Source organism: Aquarana catesbeiana, linkage group LG03 (assembly GCF_042186555.1).
Source record: "Aquarana catesbeiana isolate 2022-GZ linkage group LG03, ASM4218655v1, whole genome shotgun sequence".
NCBI lineage: Eukaryota > Metazoa > Chordata > Amphibia > Anura > Ranidae > Aquarana > Aquarana catesbeiana.
The window spans coordinates 238585420-238612376 of NC_133326.1; the positions used below are offsets into that span (position 1 = coordinate 238585420).

Genomic DNA, 26957 nt, shown 5'->3' on the forward strand with positions numbered 1-26957 from the left:
TTTGACAGAATACCAGTGACAGGCTTTGTGTGCACATGATGCAGTGGGGGAGAAGAGTTGCAATTCCTGGGGATACTGTGACCTGGGATTAACCTTTGTTCGATGTAAATAGGCCTGCAGATCAATTGCTCTGTATTGACGTCTGTCATGTACTTTGATGGTGTTCACTAAAGCCCAAGCTGAATGTGTGACTTTGAAGTTTTGATTGTGTTTGCCAGCGAGGGGTGCAGCTACTTAATGCTCAATATTATTATACAGGGCACAGACTTACCGTATCTATTTTAGCATATGATAAATGAACTTTTTTTTTTTGTTTTGTTTTGTTTTTTTTGCACATGTTAACATCTTATTTTTTTTTTTTGCCAGAAAATGACTTTAAACAATTTTGAATGAAAACAATCGAAATCTTAAATTGCTCCTCATAAACCAGAGAACTCCAATTAAGAGCTGTAGCAATAATTATTTAAGAAAATGAACACCAATATAAGTCATTTAGAATGTTGCACTTAAAAATCAATGCATTTTGTGTTGTCAACATGGCTGATGATTTATTTGTAGAAATGCGCTCCAATAGTAAAGAGAAATGTTCTGTGTAGTTTGCAGTGATGTAGTGCTTATTTTTAATATGATCGGTTTCATAGCAACAGCAGGACATGACCGTTTCAGAGTCGGTATATTAAGTATGGCAAATTTAGCTGTTAATGTGATAAATTGTGTTGAATATTTTTGGCTGTATATTAATACTACATACAAAATGTGAGCCTACTAAATGTCACAACTGACCTGTGTAATAATAATATTAAAAACTGTGTGTCATTTCAGAGTCCCGTTTTATACTCCTCCCCATTGTCCTCCACCACCTCCACATGCATCTGCAGGAGCATAGAGATCTTGTAATGTGCGCACGTATCCTTAGCAACATGTTTTGTCTAAGCAAGAAAAGCAGCTCAGTAAGTAATTGCAAGACATTTATTATATACATTAACATACAGCATGCTGAACAGTAATCCAAAACAGGCTGTAAACTATTTCTACAGTAATCTATATATAGGAGTAGTGCACTGCAGGTGCTTGGCGTACAGCTGTAGAGCTGTTTTTTTATCCCTCCACATTTTATTAAAATAGCATACTGTGGAGCAAGGCCTCATCTTTGATCACAAATTAACTTTCAAAGGTTTGAATTTATGATTGCATGCTGGGTCTAATCTGATTTCTGTGTCAGGTGCACTTTTCCTGGTTAGTGATAAAGTCCCACTGACAGCAAACAGCTAAATGGAATGTTGAAATATATATGTTTACCTGTCAAATGATTTGTTATCCTGTACAGCCAATCTGTGTCTAAAGATTTACACACACATGCCCGACTGCATAATCCCAAGTTCCCTGGTTCAGTAATGCAGCTTACTAGATCACACTTCACCCTCCAGTCTATTTATTGGACTCTTAGTCAGAGGCATTACCTCTGTCCAATGAGCAGGGAAATCAACCGAGAAATAGCAGAGCGATCTTTCTGACTAGCATGAGGGCATGATTAGCCAGAATTCCAGCCAGCAAAAGATTGAGAGCACGTTCTCAATTTTTCGGTCGGAAAAAGTTCCTATCCGAAAATGTGATCGTCTGTAGCAATTCCGACGCGCAAAATTGCTGCGCATGCTAGGAAACAATTGGACGCATGCTCAGAAGCATTGAACTTCATTTTCTCGGCTCGTTGTAGTGTTGTATGTCACCGCGTTCTTGACAGTCGAAAGTTCAGCGAACTTTTGTATGACCGTGTGTATGCAAGGCAAGCTTGAGCGGAATCCCGTCGGAAAAGCCATCATATCTTTTTCCGACCAAAATCCAGATCGTGTGTACGCGGCATTACTCTCACAGCTGTATAAAAAAGCTGAAAAAAATAAAAAGTGCAGCTGCCCTGTAAGATGGACCCTAAAATATGTTTTTCAGGTTAACCTCCTTGATCAAGGATATAAATTAAAATACTATTCCATTCATGTAACACATTGTAATTTAAGATGTGTCATTCTGGTAGGATAGGGTTTTAGAAGGTACTTATAAATTTTTTTGGAGATGCAATGCCTTGCTGTCATATTTGTTAGTGAAGAATCAGTTGAATCAATTGGAAGGAGTTGCTGGTAAAAACATCTATTCAGCTTTTTCAAAATAACATACAGGTAACAAAAAAAAGCTGGTTAAGCAATAAATGTGAGAGGTGTTGGAAAAGGACATATTGTATCTTTATTTTTGGGATTAATACTAGACAACTAAAGGAAGAGCACTTTCAAATCAATTCTTCTGTACCTGCGGAGGATCTGGATTGGTCTATGCTGTGCTTAAGCCTTTGCCTTTGATAGTAAGCCTTATCACTGCATTTAACATAGAATTGTACACCACATAACAACCCATCATACAACTGCATCATCCCTAAATTATTACGTAATCACATGATAAAGGTTGTGGGCGGTGGCCCCTTTATTGGGTTTAATTACATTTAAATTATGAAATAAACTGTAATATTTATTACTAAACAAAACCACTGTTAACCATTAACAGATCAACATGCTTAGTTACCAAGACTCAAGTTGTAATACTTTACACCAACCAAATAACAGTTTACTGTACACTCACAGAGTGAGTGACATTACCGCATAAAGATTTATCAGGATAAGCAAAAAGGGAAGGCTAAAGATAATCCAGAGATGAGTGCCGGTGGCAGACCTGAGGTAACTGCTGACACTGCCGAGTGACAGGGGCGAATATACAATCCGAAGAGGTAAATCTTCCTAGCAACAGCATACAGTTTGTTAATTGAAACATAAAACCGAACCAGAAAAGCATCCCCAGAGAGACATATACTGATAACAATTATCATAGCCCTCTATTAATAGAATTCATTTAAACATACATGGGTAATGGGGTGACCATTCCATGGGGCCACTTTTCTAGTTTTTTCTTTTGTGGCCCTAACTTTCCAGGGGCAGAGCCTCAATCACCAGCAAAAGCCACAGTGTTGTTTGTTTGAATAATTATTAAAACCAAACAGGTTTACTAAAGCATTTGTACAGAAAAGCTTAGAACAACCATAGCCAAGTGAAATGACGACAAGACTGCAGAACAGTGCTATAAAGAAAAGGTCCACTCAGAGTTTGCTAATCACACCCAAACACACCTTTAAAAAAAAAAAACATCATTTCTAAACAAATCTAATTACCTTAATAAATACTTTTTAATTATTAACCTATTATTTACTCCACGATTATGTAAGAAAACCCTTACCATCACCAACAAATCCCCAATATGACTGTATGAACCCCAGTAAATACGAGAGAGGCATTTAAACCTGATAAACCATGCAAATATAGTGGTGTCAATGAAACTGTAACTCCTTAAAAGTAATCTTTAACTTTCAACATATGAGAAAAAGCCTGGGTCCAAACAAAATAAATATGTTGGAGTCAATGTTCCTATAATAGTGTGCAGGTATCTGCTATTGGCTGTGAAGTATAATGTAGTTAACGGTCTTTCTGTAGACTTAGAGATGTGCAAGCTTTGGGGTACAAAGGAAAAGAGAGTTGTAACGCAAGGCAGATCCGAGAGCAAGCGGCTGCACAAGATGCATACTATAGTGCAGACTTTCCCAATCAGGGTTCCATGGAACTCTAGGATTATTCTGCAGGTTACTTGGGGTTCTTTGAGCAATTTCTGCCTCTCAGACATGAAACCACTGACAACAATGATTTGTAGGAGGAGGATTCTTCCCAATGATTACAAATGTAGAGAGTTCCCAGTGACCATCGCAGGTATGTACTCTTGAGCTGTCGATATAGTAATTATTAGCAGAGACTCTCTGAGAACGGAAAGTTATTTCAAGGATTCCTCCTTGTTAAAAAGTTTGGGAATGGCTGCCCTAATGCATTGTATCTGCAGGATATGCTCTGAATAATCACACCTGTTAAACCCCTTTATGACCGTGCAGCAGCAAAAGGGTGTGCTTTAATGGCCACATGCTACACATATGTGTCACTGGGCAGTCAATGTTGATATGCTGAGAGCTTACTCACTGCACACGCCCAGCACAAAGACCGACCTGTCAGACAGCTCTCGGTCCAAGCAGGGCTGGTGCAAGGATTTTTGACACCCTAGGCAAAACCTCATTTTGCCGCGACCCCCCCCCACTGGCTCCACCCCATACCCCCTTTGCCCTGCCCATGTATACCCCACCTTTTTAATGAAGTGCCCATCAGCGCCCATCAAATGCAGTCCATCAGCGCCCATCAAATGCAGCCCATGAGCACCCATCAAATGCAGCCTACCAGTGCCCATCCATGAATGTTTTCTTGCTTCCATTCATTCGGGAGTCGGGACACAGACACATGCCTCTGCGCCTCTAACACTATGTGTGAACACAACGGCGGCTGCCTGCTGATGCTGAGACTTAGCTGCCTGCTGCACAGAGAAGAGAGTAGGAACACCAAGCAGGCAGTATAGGGTTACGGAAGAAAATCCCATTCTGTATTATTGATTGCAGAATAAATACTACATATTTAAAATTACCTATGGAAATTTTTAAATCCAGTGCTTTTTAAGTGTTATTCATCTGTAGATATTTCTGTGTTTTAGGAAAAGTGTGCCATGAAGGAAATTGATGTGATTGTTAACAGTCTGCTGGACGTTTTACTGAGGACAATTTTGGAGATTACAAGTCGGCCTCAGCAGTCAGGCTCAGCAATGAGGCTACAGTTTCAAGATGTGACTGTAAGTGTTTTTTGTTTTTTTTCTTGGGCTGTAGGTAATCACTATGCTATAAATTTCTAACAATGCTTGAATATTTCTGTACCAGAAGTATCTTGTGCCCCATGTGTTTCTTTTAAAAAAAGATGATCTGGTGAAAATGCCTGCATGCTATACAAAATGTAGACTTCTACAGTACATGAATAAAGCAGAACATCTGTTTATTATATAATAACAAAGTGTACGTGTGTGTGTACGTATAGCAAAATAACTCCTACCATAGCTAATAATGTAGCTATAGCTGAGAGTTATAATATTACTGACTTCTTAATAGGCTTTCCCTGCCAGACCCTGGTTGTGGACTGCCCACGTTGATGATGTATCTGCTTCCTATATTGTGCCAGCCCTGCTGCATATGTGATGCAAAATATTTAATCTTTTAGGGAGAGATTCTGAATCTTTAAATTTAAACTCATCGCGGAATGCTGCAGTGACCTTGTACTATAAAATATGTATATTTTTAAAACGTTGAATCCCTCACCGCTTCCAGATAAACTTGAGATAACCTGTAACAATCACTATATCATAGCTTGCATTCAATTAAAACCATGATCACATGTTAAAAGCCTACACTTAAAGCTTTATCCTAAAGCATTTGATTCCAGTGTGTGGCTGTAGTATTGACAACATTTCACCACAGTCCTTGTGCTGCAGGCAAAGTCCACTGCACAGCCAGTGGGACCTGCTCACAGATCTCATCAGTTCCACAGTGTGTCCCTTTTCCAAGTCACTCCTCCTTCCATTGATGGTAAGCTTGGTTTCCTATTCGCAGTGTAACAGAGTAACATGCCACACAAGCTGTTTAGTAAACACCAGATCAAGTGGTTCAGTCACACGTGCTGTGTAAAAAAGAATGGATCAGATATTCAAGCTTCAAAAGCTTTTCCGTAATTGCTGGACCTAGATGTCAGTTGAAAAAGGTTGTGCCAAAGAGCACTGGACAAAGCAACCAGTCTGCTGTTTTTATACTGTAAACACGAAGCATCCTAAGTAGCTTTTCCAATAGTTATATAAGTGCCATTGTAATGTACATGGTCATGGCTGAGATGGCAATTCCAATAGTTCACTGGCCTAAATTCCCTTCTCGGTCCCATTAATTTAGGCAAATGCCTTGCCTTGTACTATTATTTAAAACTTCTTGCAATCTCCCTACAGCAGTCCTTCAGATTTTTTACTTGTGTTCTCTCTTTTTTTTTTTTTTATATTCACTTTTGAATCTTAATTGGATTTTTTTTATAACTTAAAGTGATTGTAAACAATCAACTTGTAAAACAACCTATTCAGTTTAAAATAGAAATGAAAGGCAAAACATTTTTGTATAGGTATTTAAAAAAAAAACATAAACTCCTTTTTTTCCTTTTTTAGACCCCATTTACACTGAGGCGATTTTCAGGCGCGTTCACGCTAAAAAAAAAGCGCCTGAAAAGCTCACGAAAACCTATTTCCATTAAAATCAATGAATGCTTTCACACTGGGGCAGTGCGCTGGCAGGGCGGTGAACAAACGCCCCTCTGCATTGAAATGAATTGAAAGCTCTTCAAAAGCGCCTGAAAAGCTCTTCAAAAGCGCTCAGTGTTTTACTGGCAGTTTAGACGTGCCTCAGTGTGAAAGGGGTCTTATAAGCGATCACATTCCCTCTGTTCTCGGCTGTGTAAGAGCTGGGGGGAGGAGAAGAAGCAGGACATTGAGCTTACCGGTAAATGGCTGTGCAGTGGAGGTGGGGGGGGGGTCAGGACAAGTCTGATCATTGGAGGAGAGTACACTGAGTTCCCAGCATAACTAGAGAACTGACCATGGTGTGTTCTCCTGCTTAGTGTGGTCAGTTAATAGGAAAGCAAGGGAACTAGCAGGAACACCAGGGATTTCACACAAAGGAAGTAATACAAAGAGAACTGGATACTTTCTTATATAAGTACATGTTACAGCAGGCACATATAAGGAATATGAAGTGTTGGGGTATCAAATGCTTTAAAGTTTGTGACCAAGTACAATACAAACTCTTTAATGCACAAGGCCAAATATTTTATGTTTGTCTATGCTATTGGTAATGAGGATCTTATGTCACATTATCTATCATATTCATCCTAAATTATGTCTGTCTGATAGCTATGGGTAATTATGTTTTTGCATTTCTTTTTTCCTTTTAGGGGGAGTTTGTGGCATCTTTGCTCTCTCTGTTGAGACAAATGACAGACAGACATTACCAACAACTTCTTGAGAGCTTCAACACAAAGGAAGAGTTAAGGGTATGCCTCTTGACTTAAATATTTCCTTTTACTTATTTATTTTTTTGTAACCTGACAACTAGGATCAGTGCAGTGTTCCATAAGCTGTCAAATCCATCTGTTTTTTTTCATTCTGGTTTATTGTAAGTGACTATAAGGCCCCTTTCACACTGGGGCGGTGGGTGCGTCGGCGGTAAAGCGCAGCTATTTTTAGCAGTGCTTTACCGTCAATTTTGCAGCGCTATTTGGCCGCTAGCGGGGCGCTTTTACCCCCCGCTAGTGGCCGAGAAAGGGTTAAAGCCACCCGCTAAGCGCTGCTACGGCAGCACTTTGCCGGCAGTATAGCCGCACTGCCCATTGATTTCAATGGGCAGGAGCGGTGGAGGAACGGTATACACACCGCTCCAAAGATGCTGCTTGGAGGACTTTTTTTAGCGTCTTGCCAACGCACCACTCCAGTGTGAAAGCCCTCGAGGATTTCACACTGGAGATCCAGGAGTGGCTCTTTCAGGGCGCTTTGCAGGAGCTATTTTTAGCGACGTAGCACCTGCAAAGCGGCCTAGTGTGAAAGGGGTCTAAAAGTAAATCTGTAGAATCTAAGTTAAGGAAACCGTTATGTGCACAAAATAGGATAAAAAGAAATATAAGGCTATAGCAAACCAAGTATTCACTTTTCTAACCTATTCTGGAAAATGGTAGCTAGTATTCAATTGGCTATGTATGGAGGTTTAGTCAGTAGCAGTATTTCCAACAGATGGCTTCTGATTAGTAATCCCTTAAAAAAAGCAAAAAACCAAACCAAGAGCAAAGTTAGAGAAGTATCAATTTTTTTCACCGTAGTTCAGGCATGGATATTTTTGCTCAATATTTATTAATACTTTTAGTAGTGCTTAGTAGTGATCAGTGCACACGCTGATCGGTGGATGCAGAGCGGCACACGGAGGCATGCACAGGACACAGGTAGGATGCACACATACACAGGGACACATGCACAGGACACATGACACATGCACATATACACAGGACACATGACACATGCACATATACACAGGACACATGCACAGGACACATGACACATGCACATATACACAGGACACATGCACATATACACAGGACACATGCACATATACACAGGACACATGCACATATACACAGGACACATGCACATATACACAGGACACATGACACATATACTACACAGGACACATGACACATATACTACACAGGACACATGACACATATACTACACAGGACACATGACACATGCACATATGCACATATACACAGGACACATGACACATGCACATATACACAGGACACATGCACAGGACACAGGGAGGTATACAGCTGCAGATGGACATTGTTGACCCTCTTTTTCCACTTACAGTAGCTAGACATGTGCACACTGAAATATTTCGTTTTGGAATTTCGTCCGAAAAATAAATTTATTCCCGAAATTCGTTTTTATTTATTTTGTTTTTCGTTAAAAATTGCATTCGTCCAAAAATCCAAATTAAGGTCGAATCTGTCATTGAAGGCTTATGGTGTCTGTCGAATGTTCAAAGAAGATTCGACGGAGCAGCTAAACTGTACGACGCCGTATAGTTTACCTGATCCGTCGAATCTTCTTAGAGCTTTCGACAGACACCATAAGCCAAAGTACGTGTGTACTTAGTTCTAGCTATTTTACTGCTCCTCCTCTTTGGTTACAATCAGCCAATAAACATTCATCATCATCATTATTTTTATTTATCTTTTCTCCTCTACGTCGAATCTTTTCTCCCCTACGTCAAATCTTTTCTCCCCTACCTCGAATCTTTTCTCCCCTACGTCGAATCTTTTCTCTCTATGTCAAATCTTTTCTCTCTATGTAGAATAATTTTGGACTAATAGAGTTAAGGTTAGGCACATTCGACCACAGGTTTGATGGACACAGATTGTTATTGTCATCATCATGTCGAATCTCCTATCTATATCGAACTGTTGTAGCAACGAAAACAAAAATAAAGCATTTGTTTATGTCGGATCTTTCGTTTTTCGGATTCTGCACTTTCGTAATCGTTTGTTAAAACAATAACGAAAATACCTGAAATTCAGACGAAAATGTCTAGCTCCTGCATTTCTCACCCTCGTCTTATACTCGGGTCAATACATTTTTCCCATTTTTTGTGGTAAATTAGGTCCTCGACTTATACTCGGGTCGACTTATACTCGAGTATGGTACTACTTTTGCAAAAATATAACAGATTTCCATTAATTCTGCACACGCTTACCTCACTCTCTTCATAGCTGTTTAACCACTTGTCTACCAGACACTTTCACCCCTTCCCGCCCAGGCCATTTTCCAGCTTTCAGCACTGTCGCACTTTGAATGACAATTGCGCGGTCATGCAACACTGTATCCAAACAAATTTTTTATCATTTTCTTCACACAAATAGAGCTTTCTTTTGGTGGTATTTAATCACTGCTGGGTTTTTTATTTTTTACAAAGAAAAAAAAAAGACCAAAAATTTTGAATGTTTTTTTACTTTTTTCTGTCAGTAAATTTTGGAACCAAGTAATTTTTCGTCTTCACTGATGTGCGCTGATAGGCTGAACTGGTGGGCACTGATGAGGAGGCACTAACATGCCACACTTATGGGCTCTGATAAGCACTAATAGGCGGCACTGATGGGCACTAATAGACGGCACTGATGGGCACTAATAGGCGGCACTGGTGGGCACAGATAGGCGGTACAGATGGGCACTGATGGGCATTGATGGGTGGCACTGATGGGCGACACTGCTGGGCATTGATTGACAGCAGTGATGGGCATTGATGGGCAGCACTGATTGCCAGCACTGACTGGCATCGCAAATGGGCACTGATTGGTGGCACTTTTGGGCAGTGGTGGGCACTGATTGCTGCCACTGGTGGGCACTGTATGCTGGCATTGAAGTCTGACCATGAAGTAAGGCAGAAGTAATCGAACAGTGTGTTTAAACATCTATGAAGAGAGTTAAGCCTCGTACACACGATCGGATTTTCTGCAGAGAAAGCATCAGACTTTTGTCCAAAGGGCGTGTGCCCTGAACTTGTCCTGCATACAAATGATACACAATTGTCTGCCAACAAACACAAACGTAGTGACGTACTAGACATACTGCGAGCCGATAAAGAGGAAGTTCAGTTGTCAGGCGCCACCCTTTGGGCTCCTTCTGCTAATTTCGTATTAGAAGTTTGAGTGATTCGCGCTTTTCATTTTGTGCTTTTCATATTGTGCTTTTCATTTCGTGCTTTTGGTTTTGTGCTTTTCAGTTCTTTTCTGAACGGTCGTTCGTCAACCAGACATGTGGAATCGGAGGTGATAACGTGTTACTTTATTATTGGCCTTGGAATTATTGCTTTGACCCAAGTCCAGTCCAGGAACAGGAGGAGGAGGAGTTCTTGGACCAAAAATTGGCTGCTTTATTAGTCGTGACCAATTATGTCATATGCCATTGCTGCGGGGAGCTCCAGGAGAATAATCCAGATGATTTTTGGAATTATCTCTGGATCACCAACTCTTGGCATTGTTGACCCCCTATATTAAGAAGCAGGACACATGCATGAGGCTTTTATTTTATTTTTTGGTGGAATGATTTGATTTGGTATATTTTCTATATTTTTGGATGCATAGAATGCACTTTTTGGTTAAGTTCTATTGGCAGATAGCATGTCTAGTTTTATTTGTTTTCTTTTTTTAACCACTTCAGCCCCGGAGCATTTGGCTGGCCAAAGACCAGAGCACTTTTTGCGATTTGGCACTGCGTCGCTTTAACTGACAATTGCGCGGTCGTGCGCTGTGGCTTCCAAACAAAATTGACGTCCTTTTTTCCCCACAAATAGAGCTTTCTTTTGGTGGTATTTGATCACCTCTGCGGTTTTTATTTTTTGCAAAATAAACAAAAAAAGAGCGACAATTTTGAAAAAGGCGCATTATTTTTTACTTTTTGCTATAATATCCCCCAAAAATATATATAAAAAAACTTTTTTTTTCCTCAGTTTAGGCCGATACGTATTCTTCTACATATTGTTAGTAAAAAAAAACGCATTAAGCGTATATTGATTGGTTTGCGCAAAAGTTATAGCGTCTACAAAATAGGGGATAGATTTATGGCATTTTTATTAATATTTGTTTTTTTTACTAGTAATGACTATCAGCGATTTTTATCGTGACAGCGACATTATGGCGGACACATCGGACACTTTTGGTGCTATTTTGGGACCATTCACATTTATACAGCAATCAGTGCGATTAAAAATGCTCTGATTACTGTGTAAATGTGACTGGCAGTGAAAGGGTTAACCAGGAGGGGGCGCTGCAGGGGTTAAGTGTGTCGTGGGGAGTAATTCTAACTGTGGGGGGGTGGGCTATGTGTGACACGACACTGATTAAGGGCAGTTGTGATCAGTGTCACTAGGCAGAACGTGGAAATGCTTGTTTACCTTAGCATTTCCCCGTTCTTCCTCTCCGTTAGACGATTGCGGGTATCCCCACGGACATCGAGTCCACGGAACACGCGGTCGGACTCAGGGAGCTTGCAGCAGGCACGTGCGCGCCTGCTATCCAGGTCTCGCGAGATCACGTACAATAACGTGATTTCGGGCAGCGGAGCCAACCTGCCGCAGTAAAAAAACTGTGGAGAATAATATACTTGGCTATGTGTTTTACTTCAAATGACAGTTTTGGAGTAGGCAGTTAAATTTTAAAAAATACAATGTAAAATTAACAAGGGACATCAACATAGTTGTATCTTTGATCTTAAAAACTACAGGATAATGGTGTTGTGGTAACTTGCCCAAAAAAAAAACAAAAAAAAAACAAGTATAATAATAATAATATTCTTGAAATCACTAGAAAATAAAAGCCTTTTAAAATATGTTTGGTAGAACTCCATCAGTATCACCAGTATCACCAGCAAAGCAGCTTCATTATTATCCCATTAAAAAGAATGTGCGCTGCATTTCGAGATTTCATAATTTGCCATGTCACAAATGTTAATTCTCCATTACGAGCGCTAGTTTACAAGACCGACTGCTTCTGGCTTGTCCTTGCTTCTGAGCATGCATGTTTGTACTTTGGACTTTTGTCTGATGGACTTGTATACACACGATCGGAAAATCTGACAAGAGACATTTGTCTAGGGAAAATTCATAAGCCTGCCATCCAACATTTGTCCGTGGAAAATCCAACAACAATTGTCCGATGGAGCGTACAAACTGTCAGATTTTAGGTCAACAGTCTGTAAACACCCAATTCTCGTCGGAAAATCCGATTGTGTGTACGAGGCTTAAGGTAAGCGTGCTGCCTATTAGTGTTTATCAGTGCCGCCTATCAGTACCTCCTGTCAGTGCTCATCAATCCCGTCTATCAGTGCTAATTAATCCCACCTCTCAGTGCCCATCAGTCCCACCTCTCAGTGCCCATCAGTCCCATCTCTCAGTGCCCATCAGTCCCACCTCTCAGTGCCCATCAATCCCACATATCAGTGCCACCTATCAGGGCTCATTATTCCCACATATCAGTGCCCATCAGTGCCACCTATCAAGGCTCATCAATTCCACCTATCAGTGCCCACCAGTGCTCATCAATCACACCTATCAGTGATCATCAATTCCACCTATCAGTGCCCACCAGTGCTCATCAATCCCACCTATCAGTGCCCACCAGTGCTTATCAATCCCACCTATCAGTGCCCACCAGCACTTATCAATCCCACCTATCAGTGTCCACCAGTGCTCATCAATCACACCTATCAGTTATCATGAATGCCGCCTGTCTCTTCAGCATGGCTCTGAGCTGAGAGCATCTCTCTCATACAGCTCAGAGCTGGTGTTCTATCAAATACTGCCTCCTGTCCTCCCTCCATCCTCTCGCACGGGATGAGAGAGGAGACAGCCGGTCTGCTCATTCTCCCTCCTGACTCTCCTCCTGTGTGTGCTCTGCGGGAAGTCAAGTGTGAAGCTAATGAGTTCACACTTTCTACAGAGCACACACAGGAGCAGAGCGGCGGGGGAGAATGAGCAGACCGGCTGTCTCCTCTCTCATCTCGTGTGAGAGAGGACGGAGGAGGGAGGGAGGACATAAGGCAGTATTTGCTAGAACACCAGCTCTGAGCTGTATGAGAGAGATGCTTTCAGCTCAGAGCCGTGCGACTAGCAACTCTGCTGGGGCCCCCAACAGTGGTGGAATGCCAGGACCCGGTCGCAAGTGCGACTGTTTCGACCCTGGCAGTTCTCCCACTGGTTGGGGATATTACAATGTGAAATAACTCTTTTAGGGGGTAAGATGTGCAGTAAAAGGGTGCCAAGGGAATGACAACAGACAGAATGTGTAGGAGAGAGGTGTGGCAGGCGTGACGGTGGGTGGTATGTGCAGTAGATAAGTGTAGAGCATGTGGGAACTGGGTGTTATGTGCAGGAGAGGAAAGTATGGGGTATAATAGTGGGCAGTATGTGCAAGTAACTAATGAGGGAAGTAGGGTGTCGAGTAGTGTGTGCAGGTGAGGAGTGCAAAAGGTATCACGGCAGGTAGTATATGCAGGAGAGAAGTGTGGAAGGTATGACATAGGTCAGTATGTACAGGACCGGAGTGTGGGGTGTATAGTACAGGGAATTATGTTTAGGGGAGAAGTATGGAGTTATGTCCATTAGTAGCATGTTTAGGAGAGAAGTGCAGAGTATGATCATGTGTAGAATGTCCAGGAGAGGAGTGGAGAGGGTATAAGAGCAGGTAGAAGGCTTTGGAGCAGCCAGAGGAGAGTGAGCAGGGTATGACAGTAGGTGTTATGTGCAGGAAGAGGAAAGTGTGGCATAAAGGTGGTGATGGATGATAAAGCTGTGCATTAACGTGACAATAGTAGAGTGTTGGAGCAGAGTTGCATCTGCAGGAAGCAAAAAACCTAGCCCAATACTTCTGGCCCCTGTTGTGATCCTTGTCCTGCTGTTCCCCAGACATTGTGTGCTATAGAAAAGTGGCTGGATAGGAGACAGCTGCACACTGAGCAAAGCTGTTTTCATCTGGTCCCCTCAGCCAGCCCTCTTGCTAATGGATTGCAGATGTGGCGACTGAGTCAAAGAAGAAGGAGGGTGGGGCATGTGTAGTAGGAATGGCCTGCTCTATACTCTGAAGGAGCCTTGGGCCAGAAGCAGTGTAGACAGAGGGGTGGGAAGCCAGGGACAGGCAGCGGCACAGCTCAGATGTAGAGTCTGTACTTATGTCCCCCGGCTCTCCTACAGGAAGTGCCAACAAAGAGCAGGATGGGATTGGGGAGAGTGAGCATTACATGTGTAGTGGTACCCCCATAGGAGCTGCTGAGTATTGTGGTCCATCTCTCACCTTGCCCCAGCTAGGCACACACTTGTCATTCATCCAGAGACATGAAGCAGTCCTTGCACTTTGTTTTTATGTTTTATTGAGGGAGATTGAACTTGGATAGGGATAGGGAAATTTCTCACACATGGCATATGCATAATTCCAATTACACCCAAAAATACATTCTGCTACTCCTCCCGAGTATGGCGATACCACATGTGTGAGACTTTTTCACAGCCTGGCCACATAGAGAGGTCCAACATGCAGGGAGCACTGTCAGGCGTTCTAGGAGCATAAATTGCACATAAAATTTCCTAACCTATCACACTTTTGAAGGCCCTGAAGCACCAGGACAATGGAATTACCAACAAAATGTCTTCGAAAAACGTGGAAAGAAAATGAAAACATATTTTCTTTATCGTACATCACAGGATACAGAGCCGGTTATTATAATAACTACTTAGGTTATACGCTACCTATAGGTGAATGGACACTGGTAGATCAAACAGGAAGTCCTCCCCTATATAACCCCTCCTACACAGGAAGTACATCAGTTTTTTCACCAGTGTCTGTAAGGTGGTGATCACTGATGTGATACATGTGCTCTTTCAGGTCTGGACAGTTCTATTAAGAATCATGGAGTTCAATTGGATCCATTTGAAAAAGCTATCTCCCAAAATGGATGGTACCCGAGCCTCATTTGAAGGAGAGAAGATTCCTCGAGGTTTGCCTGTAATGCAGCCTTATGCCGCTGGACCCTGCATAATGAAGCCCTGTGCAGTATTTGTTCTGACCAAGATGCTTTCCTTCAGGGTGCTATACAGGTCCAGGGGAGTGGACCCCACATTAAGGGGGACCCAGTCTCTGAAGGTATTTTATGAAAAAGCTCACCGTGATGGGTGAAGATTGGACTCCTGTTATGTTCAGAGTCCCACAGCAGTTTCTCTTTTTAAAAAAAAAAAAAAGATCTGACTGTCTGTTCTCCCAGTGGCCACTGGGGGCAGTGTGCTGTTTAATCATGCTATGTACTACTTAGTCGTGTGGGCTGCGGTTTCTCCTCCAGCCACTAGAGGGCGCAGGCTCGCTCTGTATGGCCTATATTTATATAGGCAGAAAGTGGAAGGGTGACCGTGTTGCCATGTGGTCAGCAGGGCCTCTAGAGACATGACAGCAGCCCATGGATACTAACAAAGTGTAAGTACTTACTATGGGTGAACTGTGTGGACAAGTCACGATTATATGCTGCTATGCTGTATATTTGCTGCGTAATCCTGGGGGACTGTTCAAATGTAAGTCGATACACCCCTGGACAGATAGCAGTTCACTTTAAAGTGTTTTTTTTTACTGCTCGGAAGGCAGGTGCAGCGTAATATACATGCTTGCAAACTTGTTGCTTAAAGGCATGTTTAAATATACACATGTTTGGAAAAACCTGAGCATGGCAGCTCTTTAAGAAATTGTGTCTCCAGCATAATGTGCGTTTGGTCTTTTTTCACTGTTCTGAAACAGCATAGAGGATACAATGGATGCATAGGTGCTTGGCTAAATCCTGCAGGGACTAGTATGGGGCCAACTGCAGTTAGCTAATTAGCTAAAATGCACAGTTGCTGGAATGCACAGTTGCTTTAATGCACGGTTGCTGAAAGGCACGGTTGCTGAAAGGCACAGTTGCTAAAGATACATGTCTGCATAAAGATACATGTTTGCATAGAAAAACATGGTTATACATGTTTGCATAAAGATACATGGTTCCACAAAGATGCATGCTTATACACGTTTGCATAAATACACATATTTGCAAAAGGATGCATGTTTATACATGTTCGCATAAATATACATGGTTATACCTGTTTGCATAAAGATACATGGTTGCATAAAGATGCATGTTTATACATGTTCGCATAAGTATACATGTTCACATAAAGATACATGGTTGCATAAAGATGCATGTCTGCATAAAGATGCATGTTTATACATGTCTGCAAAGATGCGTGTGGCGTAATGTTGCATAAACACGCTTCATAAATGCATGCTTGCTTATTGCGTAAATGCAAGTTTCCACAGACACGTATTGTGTAAATGCATGTTTACAGGGACGCACGCTTTCATGTTTTGACTAACTGCATAGTTGCAAAAGCACATGCTTCCATAAATGCATGTTGCTTAAACACATGCTGGCATGTTTGCGTTTGTACTGTATATGTTTATTTACATTAAGCTGTATACATAAGTACTTATTTTCCTGGGACTACATGCATATGTACTTATTTGAATAGGTGTCAGAAACCATGAATCGGACTGAGAAGTACAGTTAAATCATCCTTTTTTAATAATAATAAAAAAGGTAAACAGAGTAAACGTATTTAAAACATAACCAGAGTTCAGGAAACGGATAGTCAGACAAGCCAAAACATCAGGGAGCCAGAGATGAGCTTGGTAGAACAGCAACAGCTTTAACAGGAACACAGGAGAGTGTCTCTAGAGATGTGACCAAGGCAAAGGCAGAGATCATCCGGGCTGGATGGCTTAAGTAGGCAGGACCGACTAGCAGGATATCATCAACAAGTAAGTCACTGGAGAGAAAGGAGCTGGCAATTAGCCGACAGCTGAGCAGCCAGCTTTGAGAAGGAAGAGCCGAGCCCAGCCCTTACAGTACCCCCTCCTCAATGACCCCTCCCCCTCAGAGGACCACCAGGCTTGAGGGAAAAACGACTATGGAAATCTCGGAGAAGGACAGGGGCATGTACGTCCAAAGATGAGACCCAAGAGCGTTCCTCTGGACCGTACCCTTTCCAATGCACCAGGTACTGTATGTGCCCAAGGAACCTACGGAGTCAGCAATGGACTCTACTTCATACTCCTTATGGTTCTCAACCTGTACAGGGTGAGGACAAGGCACGAAGGTGGTAAAGCGGTTGCAGACCAAATGTTTTAATAAGGAGACATGAAATACATTTAAGATACGCATATTAGAAGGAAGGTCTAATGCGTAAGCCACTGGGTTAATCCTGAAAAGAATACGGAAAGGCCCAATAAACCGAGGTGCGAACTTCAGAGAGGGAACACGAAGTCGGAGGTTGCGAGATGACAGCCAAACCCTGTCCCCAACCTGGTAAGAAGGCGCAGGCAGGCGTCTGCGGTCAGCGTGGAGTCTGTACCTATCATTAGCATGTCACAAAGCCTCCTGGACTTGTGCCCAAGTGGAACGAAGACCACAGAGATGCTCCTCTAACACAGGAATACTCTGCGGAACAAACGAATCAAGCAACATGGAAGGTTGGAAACCATAGTTTGCCATAAATGGGGACAATCGGGAAGCAGAATTCAAGGCACTATTGTGAGCAAACTCTGCCCATGGTAAGAGGTCTGACCAGTTGTTATGATGGTCAGAAATATAGCAACGTAGGAATTGCTCCAAGGACTGATTGGTTCATTCTGTGGCGCCATTAGACTGCGGATGATACGCAGAGGAGAAAGCAAGCTAAATTCCCAACTGTGCACAAAAGGCTCGCCAGAACCGAGACACAAACAGCCCATGTAAGCGAAAGATCTCCCGAGCAAAAATGGAAGCCAGTTCCTGAGAAGTGGGCAACTTCTTAAGTGGAATACAATGGGACATTTTCGAGAACCGGTCAACCACCTTAAAAATGACTGTGTTGCCCTGGGAGTTGGGTAACTCCACAATGAAATCCATAGACAGGAGGGTCCAGGGCCTTTCTGCATTGGGTATGGGTTGTAGGAGGCCACTGGAAGGTGTCGTGTAGTCTTACTCTGAGCACACACGGAACAGGCAGCTACGAAGGTGGTTACATCAGTACGTAGACTAGGCCATCAGAATTGTTGGGCAATGGGCCAAAAGAGTTGATTCTTCCCAGGGTGGCCAGCAGCCTTGGAAGAATGGTAAGTCTGGAGCACGGCAGTACGGAGACTCTCTGGGACAAAGCAGTGGTCACAGGAGGAGCATGGACCTGAGCAGCAAGAATTTTGTCACCCAAAGGAGAAGTGAAACTGGTGCGAACCATAGCCAGAATACGATCAGGAGGAATCACAGGAACCGGAACCGAGGAACCGACTCCATCTTGGAAGTGGGGGAAAATTGTTGTGACAAAGCGTCAGCCCTTACATTCTTAGTACCGGGTAAGGATGAGACCATCGCGCCCTTCTGGGAGAGAGGCGTTTAGCCTCAGACAAGAATGTGAGATTCTTATGGTCAGTAAGAATGAGAACCGACACAGTGGTACCTTCGAGGAGATGTCTCCACTCTTTCAGGGCCAAAATGATCGCTAACAGCTCTCTGTCACCAATCTCGTAATTGCACTCCACAGGTGACAATTTCTTGGAAAAGTAGCCACATGGATGCATAGCGCTCTCAGAGGTAGGACGTTGAGACAGAAGGACGCCAACTCCAGTCTCGGAAGCATCAACCACAAGGATAAAAGGTAATGTAGGATCAGGATGTGCCAACACAGGAGCAGAAACAAAGGCAGCCTTGAGACTCTCAAAGGCCTTAAGGGACTCCGGAGACCAACTCTGTGGGTTACCGTCCTTTCTGGTCATATCAGTCAGGGGCTTGACCAGAGAAGAGAAGTTACGAATAAACTTCCAATAATAGTTGGCAAAGCCAAGAAAACTCTGCAGAGAAAGTAAACCCATAGGTCTGGGCCACTTTAGGACTGTTGAAAGTTTTCTCTGGGTCCATCGAAAAACCAGCAGTGGAAATGATATAACCCAGAAATTTAACCTGTTCACGATGGAATTCGCACTTCTCCAATTTACAATAGAGATTGTTCTCTCCTAGTTTCTGAAGCACATGAGGGACTTGGAAAATATGAGGATATCATTGAGATAAACCACCACACAACTGCAACAAATCTCAGGGGACATCATTAATAAATTCCTGGAAAACTGCCGGGCGTTACAAAGGCCAAAAGGCATTACGAGGTACCCATAATGGCCAGTTCTGGTATTAAACGCAATTTTCCACTCGTCGCCCTCCTTAATCCTCACAAGATTGTATGCCCCTCTCAAAACAAAGTTTTGTGAAAACCGTTGCTCCCTTGAGGCGGTCAAATAACTCCGCAGTCAACGGAATCGGATAGGCATTCTTAACCGTGAAACGATTGAGACCCCTATAATCAATACAAGGTCTCTGTTCACAACTCTTCTTCTTCACAAAGAAGAAACCAGCAGGAGACGAGGATTTGTGGATGAAACCTCGAGAAAGTGCGTCTGCAACATACTTCTCCATGGCCTTATCCTCCAAGACCGACAAAGGTTAAACCTGGCCACAAGGTGGTATGGCACCAGGTTGAAGGTCAATTGTGCAATCATACGACCGGTGTAGAGGCAAACTACCAGCTTAACCTTTGTCAAAGACTTCGCTAAAATCACGGTACTCCTCTGGCAGGGAGGAGAGTGAAGAGGTGCACAGGACCTTGGTTACCTTCTGGAAGCATGTCTTACTGCATTGTGGCGACCAGTAGAGAACCTCAGCACAGAGCCAATCAAAAGAGGGGTTGTTCCTCTGTAACCAAGAATAATCAATAACCAGCGGAAACTTAGGTGAGGAAATAACTTGGAATTGGATTATCTTATGGTGAGGAGCCCCTACGGCCATGGACAACGGAACAGTCTCATGAGTCACATGGACAGGCTGTAGAGGTCACCTGTCAAGAGCCTCAATGGTAAGTGGAGTGTCACGCTGCTGCAGTGGAATCGAGTGCTTCGATACAAAGGCAGCATCAATGAACAGGCCTGCAGCCCCAGAGTCGATTAGAGCCTGTATCTCGACGGACGACTCAGCCCAAGAAACGATAACCGAAACCAGGGGCTTATCCTCCTGGATAACTGGGGATGAAACAACGCCACCTAAGGTCTGTCCGTCACAGGACCTCAAGGTTCGGGCATTCTCTGGACGGGTAGGACAAGACTTCAAAAAGTGACCTGCTTGGCCACAATAAAGGCTTAATCTCCCCATCCTCCTAAGGGTTCAGTCATCCGCAGAGAGACACGTGAAGCCCAAGTGCATTGGTTCATCTTCACAGACCGACAGTACCAGGAGGCATGGGAGGCAAGGGTGGGACTGCAAAGTTCGGAGACAAATGTACAGGAGGCTTCCACAAGCGTTCCTTGAAAGGAAGTCTTTCTCTGAGTCTGGAGTCAATGAGGATGGCAAACGTGATCAACTTCTCCAGCTCAGTGGGCGTATTTCAGGCTGCTATCTCATTCTTGATGGTATCCGAGAGACCATGAGAAAAAGCAGCCATGAGGGCCTCATTATGCCACGCAACTTCTGCTGCCAAAGTATGGAATTCAATGGCGTAGTCGGCAACAGTTGTCGTATTCTGTTTGATGGACATGAGGCACTTGGCAGCACAAGCGGAGCATGCAGGAATGTCAAATACCCTTTAAAAAGAAGCCACAAACTCTGCGTAACTCAAGACAACAGGTTTTTGCGTCTCCCATAGAGGGTTTTCCCTGGCCAAGGCTCTCTCAGAAAGCAAAGATATCGCAAAACCTACTTTGCTTCTGTCCGTGGGAAACGTCTGGGGCAGCATCCCAAAGTATATCTCAACCTGCTTGAGAAACCCTCTGAATTGGACTGGATGCCCCCAAATCACTGGGGAAGCGAAGCCAAACCAGACATACCTTTTATAGAAGTAATACTCGAGGCGGGTGCCTGCACAGACTGGAGCAGCAGCAGCAGGGACGGCCTGCAACACAGGCCGTCCAATTTGGAAAAAATATTACCAACAAGTGGATTGACTATATCTTCTGAATTTATGGCCTTCGCCTACTGTCAGAAACCATGAATCAGACTGAGACAGACGTACAGTTAAATCACACTTGTTTAATAATAATAAAAAAAGGTTAACAGAGTAAACGTAGTCAAAACATACCTAGAATTCAGGAATCGGAACGAATAGTCAGACAAGTCAAACTGTCAGGGAGCCAGAGATGAGCGTAGTAGAACAGCGAGCAGGATCTAGAGCCAGAAGGAATCTCAGCCAGGCAAGTCTTTAACAGGAACATAGGAGAAGCGTCTCTAGAGATGTGACCAAGGCGAAGGCAGAGATCATCTGGGCTGGACCGCTTAAGTAGGCAGGACTGACAAGCAGGATATCATCAACAGGTGAGTCACTGTGGAGAGAAAGGAGCTGGCAATTAGCTGACAGCTAAGCGTTCAGCTTTGAGAAGGAAGAGCTGAGCCTAGCCCTGACACTAGGACTACATAAATATGTGCGTATTTGCCTAGGACTACATAAATATGTCCTTATTTGCCTAGGACTACATACTTATGTGCTTATTTGCCTGGGACTACATGCATATGTGCTTATTTGCCTAGGACTACATGCATATGTGCTTATTTGCCTAGGACTACATGCATATGTGCTTATTTGCCTGAGGGTTCATACGTATGTGCTTATTTGCCTAGGGGTACATACGTATGTGCTTATTTACCTTGGGATTCATACATATGTGCTAATTGACCTTGAACTGCATACATAAATGCAGGAATAGCAAGAATACTTTTTTTTTGCATACCTAGGTACTGACATAACAGCATACCTGGGTACCTGCATACTTGCATACCTAAGGGGTTGCATAGTGGTAAACAAACATTGTTTTAGGCCTTCATCCTTGGAGGACTGTATATTAGATTGGCTAATATAGTTGCTGCGTTATTTAGCTGTTATACCAGTTAAATGGCTCCAGAAAAGAAAGGCAGTCGGGGAGGCAGTTTCACCGCTCTCAGGTTTAGGGATCTGGCGGTGTCCACATCTCCCGATGGACAGTGGTGTCAGGTGCATCTGAACCACTGTGGTGTTTGGCATTGCAGTGTTTTCTGACGCATTCATTTTTCGTCAGACTGCGGCTGCATCACCTTGATCATGTCTGATCTCGGTTGATCGAAGCCTAAGCAGGATCAAGCCTGGTTAGTATATGTATGGGAGACTGCCCGGGAATACCAGATGCTGTAAGCTTTTCCCCACCTGGGTGAGGGAGGCATCTGATGCAGCTGTGTTTTGGGAGTATCTCAGGCTAGAAGATCTTAGGGCAGTCCTGAGGTGGTTTGTTCCATCTTTAACCGGCAGAAACCTGGTTGGTTAAGTGCACCTCTTGGGACTGTCTGGGTCTGCCACAGAGTCATCAGTCTTTTGCCTTGCATTTGCTCTTGGAGCAGAAGTTATGGGCTCATTATTGTGAGACAATTAAATGATAGCAGTTCCAAAACCAAATAGGGACATGAGGTCTATCTTAAGATCTCAGGCCGCTGAACATCCTTCTGTTTTCAGATAGGCTGGATCTGTTCAGTGATGAGCTCTCTGCAAGAGGTAGATTTCGTGGTCCATAATCATCTGTAAATGCACGTCTTAATGTGGCGGTTTGTTTCCGGGCTCATTAAGAATTTCTGGATTTGCAGTGTAAAGCCATTTTTTTTGTAAATCTTCCCTTTGGGTTGGCCACAGCTCCGGAGGGTTCACAAAGCGTCTAGCCCCAGTGCTGGGCTTGCTGAAGACACCTCAATACTCATTACCTCAACAATCTTTGCTCAGGAAGCAGTCGATTCCAGGGGTTTCTTTGATATATTTCTACAGGAGGAAGCTGTGTTTAGGTTAAAGCACATTCCCTACATACAGTCCTACTCCAGGTCCTGGTTGAGGATCATTCTCTCTATCTGGAACTTGAAGATCCAGGCATTGGATTGCCGGAAGGCTCTGTTTCCGGGGTGTTGCAGAGCAAAAATTGGTGATTGATATTCTTCCTTTTTAGGAATTTAGGGAATAATAACCACTGATGACAGTCTCTCCAAGTTGATTTGAGGCTGGCTACAGTTCAGGAGGCTTGGTTTCCACATCAGAGAATACTGTCCATCAGTATCTTGGAATTTTTGGCCAGTACGCCTTGTTCTAGATTCTAGGACAAACCAGTTGTAGGTTTAATCCGGAAATGCCTCTGCAGGCATATATATCAACCACCAGGGTGGCACCAGAGGTCATGCGACTTAGGGAGGTGTACCACATTCTGTCTGGGACAGTACAAGTGCTGTCTCTATCGCCAATACATATTCCAGGGATAGAATAGTAACAATGGGAATTATGCAGGGGAATCTACTAGATTCCAAGTTCTACAACAGGTTGGGACAGGTGTGTCTGGACAAGAGTCCCACTGCCAGTAGGGGTAGATATACTGGTAACATCTTAAGGATCAGTTCTCCCTTATTTGACATTTTTTCCCCTGTTTCGGTTTCTGCAACATCTTTTGCGAAGAATCCGTTAGGTGGTAATACTGATATTAGTGTTGGAATTAGCCCAAGAGGGCTTGGTACACTGACATGTCAAGTCTTGCGGAGGTTGCTCCTTGGACACTCCCAGTCCAGCGGGACCTAATGGTCTTGAGTCCTGTATCTCAGCACTGTTAAGCGCCTGAAAGCCAGCCTCGGAGAACTTCAATTACAGGATTTGAAAATATTTTTTTGCCTGCGGTGAAACTAGAAAGTGGCACCTGCAGAAATATGTGAGTGGGAGATTTTCTTTTTTCTTTCTCCAATCGATAGGGGAAAGGAGATTGGCCTTATGTACCATTAAGGATTTGTCCCTATAAATTCTTTTACAGAGTCCGTTGTTTCTCACTCCTTGTTCACAGCATGTAACATGGACAGTCCCACCTGTCAGGCCATTCTTGTGTCCTTGGGACTTGAATTTGATCTTGATCGTCCTGGCAGAAGCCATATTTTGAACCAGTCGGGGGTTTCTGTTTGACCTTTTATCTTGGAAGGTAGCTTCTTTGGTTGCTATCACTTCACTGAGTGGAGTGTCAGAGTTGGCGGCTCTTTCATGCAAGGAGCCGTTCTTGGTCTCGCATTATAAGGTGATGTTGTGTCCTCATCCACTTTTATTACCTAAAGTGGTTTCCAGTTTTCACTTGAATCAGGACAGTGTCTTGCCTTTTATTTTCTCACCTAATCCACAGTCGGCAGGAGAAAGATTGCTACATACTCTAGAGGTTGCTCAGGTGCTCAAGATCTGCTTGAGTTGTTGGCACAGGTCAGGAATCCTGGTTTGTGCTGCCAGAAGAGCCGGTGGCATCCAGTTCGAATATTTGGCAGTGGATCTGCCAGTTTATCAATGATGCCTATGGTTTAAATGGCAAAAAAACATTTTTTTTTCTGGGGAGAGATTCTCTACCAGGTGTGGGGGAGTATCTTGGGGAGTATCTTGAGCCATCCGTCATTGGGTGTCAGTGGCCCAGGTGTGCAAGACCACTATTTGATTTATACATCTACAGGATTTTTACCAGGTGGATGTCAATCACGTAGAAGATACTGCCTTTGGCCTCAACGTATACAAATAGCAGAGTAGGTCCGTCTCTGGTGGCAGTTTCTATGATGGTGTCTCCCTCCCCTCAAGGATATTGCTTTGGGACGTCTCAAGTAGTTATTATTATAATAACTGGCTCTGTGTCCTGTGATGTACTCCAAGAAAAGGATTTTACAGGTAAGCTGTAGAAAAAATCCTATTTTTTTTTTTAGTTTTTAGTTACATACGGTAGTAGGTGAGGTTGAAAAAAAACGTCCATCAAGTTCAAACTGTGTGTGTGACTATAAGTCAGCATTATATTGTATATCCCTGTATGTTGTGGTAGTTCAGGTGCTTATCTAATAGTTTTTTGAAACTATCGATGCTCCCTGCTGATATTACCACCTGTGGAAGGGAATTCCACATCCTTGCTACTCTTACAGTAAAGAACCCTCTATGCAGTTTGAGGTTAAACCTCTTTTCTTCTAATTTAAATGAGTGGCCACGTGTCTTGTTAGACTCCCTTCCGCGAAAAAGTTGTATCCCTATTGTTTGGTCACCAGTACGGTATTTATAAATTGAAATCATATCCCCTCTTAAGCGTCTTTTTATCTGGATAGAATAAGTTCAGTGCTCGCAACCTTTCATAACTAACATTCTCCAGACCCTTTATTAGCTTTGTTACCCTTCTTTGTACTCGCTCCATTTCCCATACATCGTTCCTGAGGACTGGTGCTCAGAACTGGACAGCATACCCTAGGTGCGGCCAGACCAGAATCTTGTAGAGCGGGAGAATTATCATTTTATCTCTGGTGGTGTTCCCCTTTTTAATGCATGCCAATATTCCATTTGCTTTGTTAGCAGCAGCTTGGCATTGCATGTCATTGCTGAGCCTATTATCTACTAGGACCCCCAGGTTCTTTTTCCATCCTAGATTCCCCCAGAGGTTCTCCCTCCAGTCTATAGAGTGCATTCATATTTTTGACACCCAAATTCATTATTTTACATTTTTCTACATTCTACATTCCTTGGGGTTGGTGTAAACCTCATTTGCCATGTAGTTGCCCACCCCATTAATTCTGATTTTTTTGCAAGGTTTCCACATCCTGCAGAGAAGTTATTGCCCTGCTTAGCTTAGTATCCTCCGCAAAGATTGAACTGTTTACCCCATCCTCCAGGTCATTTATGAACAAATTAGATTGGATTGGTCCCAGCATAGAACCCTGGGGCACCCCACTACCCTCCCCTGACCAATCCGTGTACTCCCCATTTATCACCACCCTCTGAACTCTCCCTTGTAGCCAGTTTTCAATCCATGTACTCACCCTATGGTCCATGCCAACTGACCTTATTTTGTACAGTAAACATTTATGGGGAACTGTGTCAAATGCTTTTGCGAAATCCAGATACACACATCTACGGGCCTTCCTTTATCTAAATGGCAACTCACCTCCTCATAGAAGGTTAATAGATTGGTTTGGCAAGAACGATTCTTCATGAATCCATGCTGATTACTGCTAATGATACCATTCTCATTACTAAAATTATGTATATAGTCCCTTATCATCTCCTCCAAGAGCTTGCATACTATTGATGTTAGGCTAACTGGTCTGTAATTCCCAGGGATGTATTTTGGGCCCTTTTTCATTCTTTATGGGGCCAATATTGTCTGTCCTCCCTTTTTTACTGTTTACATAAATACACAAATTCGTCAATTTATGATATTTTTAACACACAGCATGTACATAGCAAAAGTTACACCCCAAAATACATTCTGCTACTCGTCCCAAGTATGGCGATACCACGTGTGAGACTTTTACACAGCCTGGCCACATAGAGAGGACCAACATGTAGGGAGCACTGTCAGGTGTTCTAGGAGCATAAATTACACATAAAATTTCCTAACAACCTATTACACTTTTGAAGGCCCTGGACACCAGGACAATGGAATTACCCACAAAATGACCCCATTTTGGAAAACAAACACTCAAAGTATATTCTATTAGGCATAATGAGTCTTTTGAGGGGTTAATTTCTTTCCACAAATCTTTGGAATACGTGGAAAGAAAATGAAAATGTATTTTTCTTTACACAAAGTTGTCAGTTTATATGATATTTCTAACACACAGCATGTACATAGCAAAAATTACACCCCAAAATACATTCTTCTTCTCCTCCTGAGTATGGCAATACCACACGTGTGAGACTTTTACACAACCTGTCCACATAGTGAGGTCCAACACTGAAGTAGTACCTTCAGGTGTTTTAGGAGCATAAGTTACACATATAATTTCATTCCTACCTA

The 26957-nt window shown here is 43.0% G+C and overlaps 1 protein-coding gene across 2 annotated transcripts in view; it reads left to right on the plus strand.

The window, feature by feature from the left end:
* The window catches only part of DOCK4 (dedicator of cytokinesis 4), a 501293-nt gene that overhangs the window by 282448 nt on the left and 191888 nt on the right, over window positions 1-26957 (plus strand). For both annotated transcript variants that reach the window (XM_073619893.1, XM_073619894.1), the window contains exons 24-26: window positions 823-950; window positions 4618-4752; window positions 6936-7034. In XM_073619893.1, the coding sequence (XP_073475994.1) occupies window positions 823-950; window positions 4618-4752; window positions 6936-7034 (362 nt within the window). The remainder of the gene's footprint in view (window positions 1-822; window positions 951-4617; window positions 4753-6935; window positions 7035-26957) is intronic.